The sequence below is a fragment of the Vigna unguiculata genome, chromosome 11, assembly GCF_004118075.2.
Source record: "Vigna unguiculata cultivar IT97K-499-35 chromosome 11, ASM411807v1, whole genome shotgun sequence".
In the NCBI taxonomy this organism is placed as follows: Eukaryota; Viridiplantae; Streptophyta; class Magnoliopsida; order Fabales; family Fabaceae; genus Vigna; species Vigna unguiculata.
In genome coordinates, this window is record NC_040289.1 from 39,576,886 (window position 1) to 39,588,835 (window position 11,950).

At 33.7% G+C, this 11,950-nt stretch overlaps 4 protein-coding genes across 6 annotated transcripts; 3 read left to right on the forward strand and 1 right to left on the reverse strand.

Annotated features, from left to right (window-relative positions):
• The first annotated feature begins 1,037 nt into the window (after window positions 1-1,037).
• LOC114170634 (NADH dehydrogenase [ubiquinone] 1 beta subcomplex subunit 2) lies at window positions 1,038-3,521 on the forward strand. 2 transcript variants are annotated; one of them, XM_028056156.1, is made up of 4 exons: window positions 1,038-1,276; window positions 1,364-1,409; window positions 1,494-1,576; window positions 3,200-3,521. In XM_028056156.1, the coding sequence occupies exons 1-3, from the start codon at window positions 1,176-1,178 to the stop codon at window positions 1,545-1,547; spliced, it is 201 nt and encodes a 66-aa protein (XP_027911957.1). In that variant the 5' UTR covers window positions 1,038-1,175; the 3' UTR covers window positions 1,548-1,576; window positions 3,200-3,521. The 2 variants fall into 2 exon arrangements, with proteins under 2 accessions (XP_027911957.1, XP_027911956.1); XM_028056155.1 differs by having other exon boundaries at window positions 1,494-1,557.
• A 1,203-nt stretch (window positions 3,522-4,724) lies between these two features.
• On the forward strand, window positions 4,725-5,713 carry LOC114168141 (thioredoxin-like protein YLS8). The gene is made up of 2 exons (XM_028052875.1): window positions 4,725-5,056; window positions 5,240-5,713. Exons 1-2 carry the CDS (start codon window positions 4,937-4,939, stop codon window positions 5,546-5,548), a joined length of 429 nt encoding a protein of 142 aa, XP_027908676.1. The 5' UTR covers window positions 4,725-4,936; the 3' UTR covers window positions 5,549-5,713.
• A 488-nt stretch (window positions 5,714-6,201) lies between these two features.
• On the forward strand, window positions 6,202-7,300 carry LOC114168219 (50S ribosomal protein L12, chloroplastic-like). Of its 2 annotated transcripts, none has more exons than XM_028052960.1 (2): window positions 6,202-6,884; window positions 6,984-7,300. In XM_028052960.1, the coding sequence occupies exon 1, from the start codon at window positions 6,296-6,298 to the stop codon at window positions 6,857-6,859; it is 564 nt and encodes a 187-aa protein (XP_027908761.1). In that variant the 5' UTR covers window positions 6,202-6,295; the 3' UTR covers window positions 6,860-6,884; window positions 6,984-7,300. The 2 variants fall into 2 exon arrangements, with proteins under 2 accessions (XP_027908761.1, XP_027908760.1); XM_028052959.1 differs by having other exon boundaries at window positions 6,989-7,275.
• A 497-nt stretch (window positions 7,301-7,797) lies between these two features.
• LOC114168398 (protein arginine methyltransferase NDUFAF7 homolog, mitochondrial) lies at window positions 7,798-11,605 on the reverse strand. The gene is made up of 10 exons (XM_028053192.1): window positions 11,358-11,605; window positions 11,219-11,280; window positions 10,979-11,122; window positions 10,374-10,484; window positions 10,081-10,285; window positions 9,862-9,920; window positions 9,369-9,421; window positions 9,057-9,279; window positions 8,420-8,528; window positions 7,798-8,325 (listed from the first exon to the last, which is right to left on the reverse strand). The coding sequence occupies exons 1-10, from the start codon at window positions 11,497-11,499 to the stop codon at window positions 8,063-8,065; spliced, it is 1,371 nt and encodes a 456-aa protein (XP_027908993.1). The 5' UTR covers window positions 11,500-11,605; the 3' UTR covers window positions 7,798-8,062.
• Between the last annotated feature and the right edge of the window lie 345 nt (window positions 11,606-11,950).

Here is an 11,950-nt window from a genome sequence, read left to right on the forward strand (position 1 = left end):
CATGCAAAAGAATATATATATATATATATATATATATATATATATATATATATATATATATATATATATATATATATATATTTGCAAATACTAATTTATTAAAATAGAATCACTAAAATGATGAAAAATATAAATAAATCTTTTAAAATGACCAAAATTGTATCTTAAATTTAAAAAAGTGTTTAATTATTCATTTGGTTAGTGTTTTTGTTCAAAAATGTGAAATTGGTCATCCAGTTTCTTTAATTTTCAATTTGGTTTCAATTTGTAAATATAATTCGGTCATTTACGGTAGTTTATTAAAATGGATAAGATTTTTTAATTTTTCATCAAGATTGAAGGAGTTAATAATGATGATTTGATTTATTGATGTAATTAACATAATCACAAAGTCAATCTTGATAAAAAAAATCATTGATTCGTTACAAGAAATTTAATGAAAAATGATCAAATTGCATCAATTTTTTAAAAATCAGAACTAAATTGAAACTTAAAAAACTGAAAGACCAATTTGAAACCTTTGGACAAAAATAGGAACCAAAACAATAATTAAACATTAAAAATTTAACAAAATAAATATAACTCATACAAATATTAATTTATACTACTTTTTATATAAAAAACAATATGATAATCTATCTATTACTTCTATTAAAACAATTTTTTAATCTATCTCATTAATTAAATTATTTCACAATTTTTCAAAGACTTTATTTCCAACTCCACTCAATATTATCTTCAAATCCTTAAGAAAGAAAAGAACACACAATAGACAATGATAAACATGTTTAAGTAACCCTAGACATAATTTTGAGTACACTAATTTTTATTTACAAAGTTGTTAACATAGCAATGATAAACATTTTTTTTTTTACGTTTGAGATGGAAAGTTTGAAAATGATTTTAATTTCTTAAATATTGTAATTCAAAATTCAAAATCCTTTTAAATTAGTAAACTTTTATTTTTAGAAAACATCTTTTTAATTTCGAAAATTGATAAATCATAGTTTCTGAATAAAGCGCACCGTTTATAAAGTCAGTGATGGAAAGTAAAGAAAAATTGAAGTAAGGGTAAAGAAGGGAACTCAAATAACAGGGATATTGTGTAATTGGGGGCGAGAGGGTTCACTCGATCTGCAACGACGCGCGAATCGTGATTGAGGAGGTGGAGAGAGATGGGAGGACACGGCGAAGGCACAACCTACAAAGGTGTTACCATTCATCAACCGAAGCGATGGCACACCGTCACCGGCAAGGGTTTGTGTGCGGTCATGTGGTCAGTTTTCGCTTCATTTCTATGCTGTTCATATGGCTCCGTTTTTTTTTGCCCTAATTTAATGGATTCTATGATGTTTTGTTTCAGGTTTTGGGTACTGTACAGGGCAAAGCAAGATGCTCCTGTTGTATTGGTAACACACCACTCTGATTCGTAATTCATTCGATTTGTTTCATCCTCACCCTTACAATAACGTTGTTTCATTTTTTTTTTCTAGGGCTGGAGGCACCCTTGGGAGGGTCACCATGATGATCATGGCAAGGACCATTAGCATTCCTTAGGTACCTCTTTCCTCTGCCGGTAAATTTAATTACCGATTACCTCTTTTCTTGCCTGTTATTAATCTGTTTATGAATTACTTCATAAAACCTGCTTTCTTTCGTACTCTTTGGTATTGCAATGCAATGTATGTTCTTCACACCTGATGCATCTTAGAAACTGTACGATGACATTTTAAATCTGGGTTATTGTGTGGGTTTGTTGAACCTACAACATGACCCCACCCATTTTATTTAAATTATACCCTAGACACAATTATAATGCTGGCTGAGCCTAGTTGCTAGTTGAAAAATTAGGATTGGTTCACATTTTGTTCTGGGCAATATGCATACACTACACGATGGCTAATGTATTACCTATTTTGTTGCCGACAGTTGGTTTGGTATTCGTATTTATCATTGATATATCATAATAAACCTCTTGATGCGACGAACTTTTGAAATTTAAAGTATAAAAAAACCGTTTTCAAATTCGAGATGGAAAATAATATCATTCGTTTTCTTTCGTTTCCATACGGTTTACGTGCGCGCTTTTGATGAAGCATCGACATTTAGAGGCTGTTTGGTTTTATCATTTACTTTTTATCATCTTTTTTCTAGAAATATAAAATGGTAAGACAAATGTTTGGAAGGTTATTTTCTCTTACCTAGAAATGGGAGTTTGCATTCCTGAAAATTTTAGATTTTTGCAAACAGATTGTTTTTTCTTGTTAATGGGTTTTCTTATAATGTAATATGGTACAATATTTGTTATCGTAAAGAATTATTTTGTTTTACTTTCTTATTTCACATCTCTTCTTCATTGCAACCCTCATGTCATGGCCTACCAAAGAAGACTGGGCCTTCGCTTCTTATTTGTACTGTTAGGTCGACTGAGCTCTATGAGGAGTGGTACTCTTGCCCTTAAACTTTTTCAGGGTGAAATTTAAAATCACGGTGTCTTTTCGACAAGGGTCGTCATTATTGTATTTTTGTCAAAGTTGTAGCTAGATAATGACTATTTGGTCTGTTGCCCTATGCGCATGTCAATTGATTGCTTGTGCTCTCGGTGCTTAAGCCAACTTCAAAGTTGTAAAGCTATTCCTGTTTTTCCATGTTAAGCTTGTAAGCTATTTTGGGTGACTCAGTTTCTGTGATTGCTGGCAGAATCACTATAGTTTAAAACTTGAATCGACAGTCTTTCCAGGGGAAGATGTGTTGTGAAGTTTGGAGTTCTTAATTTGAAAATGATTGTAGAAGGAAGTGTGGAGAAAGAAGAGTAAGTCTAAAGAAAGTAACTTACTATGAATTTGTGCCAGAAAGAAAACACACAGGAAATGGAAATGGATGATACAATGAAGACTGTGTTTCTAAAAATATGAAAAATTGAATATACAAATGACTTTCAGGAAATGTAATGATAGCAGGAAATATTTCATGAAACAAAACACTCGTAAGTTTTATTTCTACTCTATTTTTACATTTACAAGAGTGATTTATTAACTTGTTCCTGTTCAGCACATACACAACATCTTTTGGAGAGCACAGATTGAGATTTAGAAATACATCTGAAGCCAGAAGTCTCTACCAAAATGAACTAGGGAAATAATTTGTTCAGAGAAGAGTTTATATAATGCCGAGTAACATGTATTATTTTTCTTGGCAGGCACGATCTCCAAGAATGGGAAGAACCGAACTTGAAGTGTCTGTTGCTGTGGGTGTGCTGTTAGTTGAAACCTTACCTTGATTAATTCAATAAATTGGCTGTAAAATAAGAGATTTCTTTTTGCATGATTTCATGAGAGTTAGATATGTTTCAGCTCCTCACCTGTTAACTGGGATGAAAGTCATGGCTATGTTTTGCTGGATTAATTATCCATTTTATCGTTCTTCTCAGAAATTTATGGGCTTAGATTGTGTGTCCAGCATTTGACAAACACATTTTATAATGTTTTTTGTTTATTTCAAAGAACTTCATGTTGTGCTAAGCTCAATAATCCGGGATCTTATGTATAGATCGTACCCACATACGTTAGAAATCACTTGCAGAATTGTTAAGCCACGAAAAGAGTGATAGATTTGGAAGATTTCCCCCTTTTGCGTTTGAAGCAACACTAACACATAGTATTATGAACTTGAAGAGTAGATTTAAGCAACATCTGCTCTCGGACTCACTCGTGAGTAGTGGTGACTAGCTTGTGCAAACCTATGCTTAATATTTTTATTTGGAGAATAATTTGTTAGCCAAACAGTAGGAGTGATTTTTAAATTTAAGAGGATTGGTGAGGTGAATTTAAGAGATTGTGCTACAAACATGGGGTAGTTGGATCTGGATGCTATAAAGATCATCCAATCATCCCATTCCGGAATAAACTTTTGAAAGGTTTAAATATGGTTTGGTTTTAACAAATTATTGATTTTATTTGCCATCAAAGGAATAACTTTTTTAACTAATTTGCTTATATAATGTTTTTGGGAATAAAATAAAATTAGTTGGACAAAATGGAGTTTTTTTTTAAGATTAAATAGTAAATTTTTAATTTGAGATGCAAAAGAAAATAAGTATTTTGTCAAGGATATGTTAAGTCTTAAAATTTTACAGTTTTTATTGAAGACAGACTCCGAAACTATATAGGCATGTGGGTTAAACACACAATATTATTATTTAAGGTAAGATTTAATTAGTCGGATGTTATCCATTTTCGTTTAGATATTGTTAATTTGGTATATGTTTTTAAAAGAGTGTCAATCAAGTTCCAACTTTTGAAGGAGTGTCTCAATTAGGTTATTTTCAGAACAAAATTATTAATGTCGTTAACTTTATTTATGACTTTTACTACTAAATTTTAATATAAATATCAGTATTTAATTTTGTAAGTATTTTTTGTTTTGAGAGAGACCTAATCAATACTTAATTTTATAAGTCATTTTAAATATAAATATCGTTAACGACAGTTAATATTTTTTGTTTTGAAAGAGACGTGATTGAGATAATTTTTCAAAAGTTAGGACTCAATTTATACATTTTTAGAAAGCAGGTACCAAATTGATATATTCAAACGAAAATGTGTATCGTCTAACTAATTAAAAGGAAAGTGTGTATATTGTGACTGATTAAACCAAGAGTTGAGAAGACATTAAAAATTATGATGATGACATTATTACACCAAGCATATTTGAAAATATTGGTCTATTGTTGTCTTAGTGTCCAAATTTATTTTGGGGACAAATAATAGGCGTAGAATAAAGAATGGAATCTGTTGTGGAAGAAAGAAGGTAGAAGGTGTAAGGTGTTTCTAGACAGTTCGTTTGTGGGTTGAAATAGAAATAGATACATTAGACTGTGAGAGAATACATTATTATTATTAGATTGCATGAAGAAGGAGTGAAGAAGGAGATAGAAATGTCTTACTTGTTACCACATTTACACTCTGGTTGGGCCGTTGATCAGTGTATTCTCTCAGAAGAAGAACGAGTTGTCGTCATTCGCTTCGGCCACGATTGGGATGAAACCTGCATGCAGGTATATATATATATATATATATATATATATATATATATATATATATATATATATATATATATATATATATATATATATATATATATATATATATACTCTTCTCCATCTACTTTCTAATTTCAGTTTTTTCTACATTTCTTTCTTTATCTGATGGCATCGTGGATTAATTTGGGTTGAAATCAGACGGATGAAGTGCTGGCATCGGTCGCTGAAAAGATTAAAAATTTCGCTGTGATTTATGTTGTGGATATCAGCGAGGTGCCTGATTTCAACACCATGTACGAGTTGTATGACCCATGCACTGTAATGTTCTTTTTTAGGAACAAACATATCATGATAGACCTTGGAACCGGAAACAACAATAAGATTAACTGGCCTCTCAAAGACAAGCAAGAGTTCATTGATATTGTCGAAACAGTGTACCGTGGAGCGAGGAAGGGACGTGGTCTTGTCATTTCTTCTAAAGATTACTCTACCAAGTACCGTTACTGAGTTACACTAACTTACCTCTGCAATTTCTTAATATCTCACCATGAACTTGTCTTCATCACCTTTGAACAATGATGTTCAATCACCAATGGCTATGTTCCATGTTGACTGTAGTGTGATCAATGTTAATGGACATTGCTTTGTAATTGATACTATCAATGTTAATGTCAATGTTCACAAACTTGTGTTTCTAAATTTCCTGTGTAAAAATACATACACCATAAAAGAAAGCAAGAGGAAGTAACACCATACAAAAAATTGTTAAACCTTATAAAGGATGTGTAGATGAACTCTATCTATGATATACAGAGCATTTTATATGAAAGATGAACTCTATATTTGTTAAATATTTTTAATTACTTAACTAATAAAAGACACTCCAAATTTTCATTTAACCGTGACCCCACGCCTATAAAATAGTAACTTTACACTAGAATATAAAATAATTAAAAGATAATCACTTAAAAAAATAATAATAATATTTTTTTTAGTAAAATAAGAAGATTAAAAATTTTTCATTTTCCGACAATTTATCCTCAAAAACAAATTTACAACTTTCACCCTTATATTGACCAGAAACAGTTAAGAGTGAGGGGTAAAATGGTAAGAGCAACGTGAACCCCTCCATAACCAACCCCTTCAAAATCCCCTTATCCTATCTTCATATCTTCAGTGTTCACTTCAATTTGCATCACTTTTCTTCTTCTCTCCCTCAAATCCCAAACCTCACAAACCTTTTTCATCACAAAAATGGCTTCAACGACTTTAACAACCCTTACCCTTCGCTCTCTATCTTATCCTACACCCTCCTCTTACCCTACGCACCTCTCCGCCAAACCCTCCATCCAATTCCCCAACATCTTCCACCGCGCTACCACCGCCACGCGCCGGGCACGCGTCGTCGTCTCTGCCGTCGAAGCGCCGGAGAAAATCACAAACCTCGGCGACGCAATCGCCGGACTCACCCTGGAGGAGGCGAAGGTCCTCGTGGACTTCCTCCAGGACAAGCTCGGCGTCTCCGCAGCTTCCTTCGCTCCCGTGGCTGCCGTCGCGGCTCCCGGAGGTGCCGCTGCGGATGCGGCGCCGGCGGTGGAAGAGAAGACGGAGTTCGACGTCGTGATCGAAGATGTGCCGAGCAATGCGAGAATCGCCGTGATTAAGGCCGTGAGAGGGTTGACGAGCCTGGCACTGAAGGAGGCGAAGGAGCTCATCGAAGGGTTGCCGAAGAAGTTCAAGGAAGGGGTTTCAAAGGAAGAAGCTGAAGATGCGAAGAAGCAACTTGAAGAAGCTGGTGCCAAGATTGCCATTGTTTAGGAGTTCATGTTTTTGCTTTGATGTAGTTGAGTACACTGCAATTTCATTTCATTTAGTCTGGATTTCAATTTTATCTGTAATGAGGAAAGTATGAGTTTTTGTTTATCTAATTTTTTTTGTGCAGCTCAGGTGTTTGTGGAAACGAGGTAAACCAGTGCAGGTTTTTTTTATATCACTCAAATTATGAACTGAATTGAGAATTGGAAATTGGGGTTTAAAAATCATAATCCAAAACATGTGGATAAAATTTACTTGATCTGTGTCTGGGACTATGATGTTTAATTAGTAATGTAGAATTCTCTCCATTCTTCACATTTTTAGAAGATACTCGATCTCTAGTTGCACTTTGTCCTTTTATTCTTTACAATTTGTAATCTCTGTTTTATTTGTGTGCTCTGGAACAAATCTTGAGCTAAGATGATTGTTAAATTTAGGTTTTCAGCATGTCTTAATTCTCCACCCAATGCAGTTGAAGATTATAGAAATGTCTAGTTGATGGAAAGTTATATTTAATTTTACAATTTTTATGATTGTTTAAACTGTTATAATATATGTCATAATATTTTATTTATTGTTATTAATATTTTAAAAGTTAATTTATATCTTATTTAAAAACTATTTTTGAAGTTATTGTGATTGTGTGGTAGGATTCGTGAACTTAAGTGCATCGGATATGGTAAGTTTTCTAATTCTTTCATTGAAGTCTTGAACTATATTTTTGGCAAACTTTAAGAACAGATATTTATACAGGAAACAATGAAAAAGTCTGCATTTCCTTTATATTTTTGAAAAAAAAAATCACCAAAATTATAATTTACAATAAATAGTCCTACAAATTTAAATTCTCTTTAATTTCACTTATCCAAACTATTGAATTTGAACACTTTTTCTTCTTTCAATCTTCTTTTAAAACAAAGATTTATGGCGAGGAAGAACAATTAACTTCCAATCACAGCAGCTCTTTTGACATGCATAGGGATCCTTTTCTAACTTACAGAAATGCTCGCATTATTATAATTGCTGCGATAACGTTTCATCGAGTAACTCTTTCAAGTAAACCAAACAGCTATAAAAATTAATCTAAAATTATATAAATAAATAGAAGAAAAAATTATAGGAATCAGATGTGCCAAAAGTTGATCTGGGTTCTAACGTTGGTGAAGCCAAAACGATGGAGATTTTAGTTTGATTAGGGTTTTAGGGTTACTGAAAAGGAACTGGAACACCGTGGTTCTTGTTGACTATAGCCATTGCCTGGTAGCGAGTACCCATACCAATCGGAACACCTTCATCGGGTCCTTCCCAAAAGGGAGCTTCACCATCACCAACAAGGCGCCAGTAACCTGTTCGCAGGGCTTCAGCTTGTTCCTCCGTGCAGTTCTGAAGGAGTGCCTCAACACGAAAATTTATTCCAAGAGAACCAAGAAATTGAGATTGAGTAATTGGCCCGTGAACACACACTTCTCCTGCATGTGTTACCACATTAGTTTTTTGACACTTCTGATATCTGATTCTAATCATTATACTGGTTGTTAAAACTAAAAACATTTGGGAGCATACCCGAAGCTTCCTGTGCAGAATGCCTAATGGAAGCAAAATCAACATATGCACTGAGATCGGCTGATCCAGGATTGTCTAGAAGATTCACAAACTTGTGTTTCCGAATTGCCTGCATCAATCCAAACACCATAAAAGAAAGCAAGAGGGAGGAAAGACAATCTATGTATAATATATCAACTACAATATCCATCTGAATGATCCACTCAGATATTAGTCTTATTGTACATGACAATTACCAGCATAAAAGAAACTTCAATTTATGGACACTCTCAAGTTTAACAACCTTATCTTTGACCATATGAGTTCCATCACCCACCCTCTTGATAGGTTTTTCAAGAGGGCAGAATTCATTTGAGAAACACAACACCAAATGACACCTGAGTTCAACTCATAATAGATTGATACCACCTTCAATCCAAAACCTTAAGACTATGAATTTATGGATCTTTTAACTTATAGGGTGCTCAACTTTTTTATTTTTACTTGAGACATAAACCAATGTGTTTGCTTATGCTAATATTTCCATGGTAGTAACACAAGAGGAAAGGTAAGATAAGGGATACTACACTTGGAATACAGAAGATAGTAAAACTAGAAAAACAACACTTCTAAGAATAAGATGAGAAAGATGCTAGACCTGGAGACTGTCTGAGATTACTCCATTCAAGCCATAGTCAACGATCAGAGCTCCTCCACCATCAGAACTTATCCTGTCAACAATGGTTTGGGTCAACTCCATGGCTTGGGGACAAACCTCAATTTGATTGAGCTCCGTAAATTCCTCAGGTGCAGCCCATTTCAACCGCTTTAATAGATAGAGAGTAGCAGGTGTTGGCTGTGGAGAAAGAACAAAACGAAACCTATCCGATATATGTAAGAAGTATCAATCAATACACTAAACCCAGAAAAAATACAATTCAAAAGAGTAAATTATATCACAATACTTAACGATGAATCTTCTGCTACATCAACCATTTTCTCACACCAACCTCGAGATGCTTTCTGCAGAGCCCAGACAAAGAAATCATGCTTCAAAGAATGTAACACCAAGAGCAATATAGAAATGGTAGGAATTGGCAGAGAACTTGGATTTCATTTTTTTACAAAAACTTATACAAGGTATAAGATGACACAACTTCTATTGTAATGGACATTAAGGAACTAAAACTATGAATTTTGCCAAGCTAAATCCCCTTTGAAGCAGGAAGCTAGTGGAAATTTGGAATTGTTTAAACAAAAGGGGGTGCAAGTTGCAACAGTTGAGGTTCAAACTTATCTGTTGCAAAACATAGCTGTTGATGAAAAAGTAAAAAGTAAACATAGCTGTGGAAGAAACATTTGAAAGCAAAAAATTGGCGAATTTCGAATCTAAAATCTTAATTTTGCAGCTTGATAGATGTTCTTAGTTTTAATTCAGCTTAATAGCACAAGCATTCTATTACCTGAAACTGGTGGACTGGTAGGGCATCAAAGAACTCATGAGCAATTATAATTGTTGGCACTGGAGCACAACAAAAGCAATAACTTGGTCAGGGCATTTTTACATACAGTTCAATAAGATGTTTTAATGTAACACAGAACAGAATTGAAATTTCATATAAGAAGTTGCACACCATATTTTATGCCCAAAATTTTATTTTCATTGGAAAAGCATTACATACATCCTGATGGAATCTGCTCCAGCATTGCATGCCACGATACAGGAGTGCCAAACAAAGACCTGGCAGTTCTTACATCACTATCTTGAGAAGCATTCTCTTCCTCAACACATTTCAAGTTCTGGTGCTGAAGCTTCTGCAGTGCTGGACTACATTCCACCAAGTGCACATGCAATGACTCAATGAAGTTCTTAAACTTTGAAGCACCCTATAAGAAATTAAAAACTTTCATATGTAGTTGAGAATGTAAACAAGAGGTTTACACAGAAATTCAAGCAAAAAGTACATCATCATACGCGAAGGAGATCGGCCATGAGTGTTCCTCGTCCGGGGCCAAGCTCAACCAGATTTACTCTCTGAGGTTGGCCCATTTGTTGCCAAAGACACATCACCCAGACACCAACCATCTGTGTTTGAGAAAACAAGGTATTAGAATTACAATCATTGTCATGATGAATCGAGATTCTCTGCTGTGTTTTTTCGTATTGTCTTTTGTTGAGTGTTATAAACACACTGATGCTGGTGTTTTAAAAATCTTTTAATATATTTTAAAACATCGAAATCAATTTTCATAAGTGTATCTTGTTGAAGACACGTACCAGTACAGAAAAAACCAGAGAATCCAAATTGTGTCATGACACCTCAACCAGCCTTAACTATGCTTAGATAAATTTCTATACATACACTTCAATAGGAGAATAAGACAAGAAAAATAAAATAAAATGAGTTTCTCTGTAAAATTTAACTTACCAATGAACTAATTTGTAAGAAAATTTCCATCGTAGTTTTTCTAAGAGATTTAAGAAAATACTATTTCATTTTTCACTTGGTTTTATTTTCTTAGAAATATAGAAATTTACACAAACTTTCTAGTCCAATAAATGAAGATAATTCACCTCACCTCACCAAACATCTGGCTAACTTCAGGAGAGGTGATAAAGTCACCCTCTGCTCCAAAAACATCTCGATTGATGTAATACCCAGCTTTAGGATTCGTCAAAACTTCGGACATGTACTCGCCAAGGGAAATAGGCCCTCCACGAAACTGATGATCACGAGTAACATAAATTAAAATCGACGAAGCCCAAATGTTAAAGACTCGATTTTTCTGATGCAAAAATTGAATGGAATAAGATAAAACCTTGATGATGCCTTTGAGGTGCTTGACGAGCTCAGAATCAGAAGTTGGGTGGTGAGTATGCTCTGGCAGAAGAGAGAAAGAGAATTTGAGTGAGTATAATAAAATAAAGAAGGAAATGAGGGAAAATTGAAGAGAGTACCAGGTGGATTGTAAAGGGTAGAACGGTCAATGGAGATTGTGGCGGCGGTGGTCTCTGAAGGAGAAGAACAGAACCTTCGATAGAGGCGCGGCACTGTGGGACGATGAAGTGAGTAACATTGGCGCAACACTCTTCTCAGCATTTCGTCTTCACTTTTTCCTTCTAAAAATCGAAGCTGAGAATGATGAGGTTTTACATGGAACACGAGTTAAGGTTGTTTTTCTGGTTTACGCTGATACCAATTTTCTCTTCCATTTTTGCTATTTAGGTATTTTAATATGATTTTCTACCCAAAATAATACAACAAGAATATAGTCCATTGATCAAAATTAAAAATAAAATACATGTTTTTTTTTCTAACAGCAATATTTAACCAAGAATAATACTCCTTTACGTGTTCTTTAATTTTTTTTATAATTTTTCATTATGGCATTTATTTTTTTGGATCTAATTATTATTAGATTACTCCGATAATAATCATAGACTAAAGTACATGAAGATAATATCGTTCAAAAATTATCAATACATTGCAAATTAAAAAAAACAAAAACAAAACAGCTATTAGTATTTTCTGTATTTGTAAATAGATGTTT

Excerpts from the sequence above, each read along its gene's own strand:
- LOC114168141 (XM_028052875.1), top strand. The coding sequence starts at position 4,937 with ATGTCTTACTTGTTACCACATTTACACTCTGGTTGGGCCGTTGATCAG. Across the intron at positions 5,057-5,239 it reads GGGATGAAACCTGCATGCAG|ACGGATGAAGTGCTGGCATC; the intron begins GTATATATATAT and ends GGTTGAAATCAG.
- LOC114170634 (XM_028056156.1), top strand. The coding sequence starts at position 1,176 with ATGGGAGGACACGGCGAAGGCACAACCTACAAAGGTGTTACCATTCAT. Across the intron at positions 1,277-1,363 it reads GGTTTGTGTGCGGTCATGTG|GTTTTGGGTACTGTACAGGG; the intron begins GTCAGTTTTCGC and ends GTTTTGTTTCAG. Across the intron at positions 1,410-1,493 it reads AAGATGCTCCTGTTGTATTG|GGCTGGAGGCACCCTTGGGA; the intron begins GTAACACACCAC and ends TTTTTTTTCTAG.
- LOC114168398 (XM_028053192.1), bottom strand. The coding sequence starts at position 11,499 with ATGCTGAGAAGAGTGTTGCGCCAATGTTACTCACTTCATCGTCCCACA. Across the intron at positions 10,485-10,978 it reads TTAGCCAGATGTTTGGTGAG|ATGGTTGGTGTCTGGGTGAT; the intron begins GTGAGGTGAATT and ends TCTCAAACACAG. Across the intron at positions 8,326-8,419 it reads TTCTGCACAGGAAGCTTCGG|GAGAAGTGTGTGTTCACGGG; the intron begins GTATGCTCCCAA and ends TAACACATGCAG.
- LOC114168219 (XM_028052960.1), top strand. The coding sequence starts at position 6,296 with ATGGCTTCAACGACTTTAACAACCCTTACCCTTCGCTCTCTATCTTAT.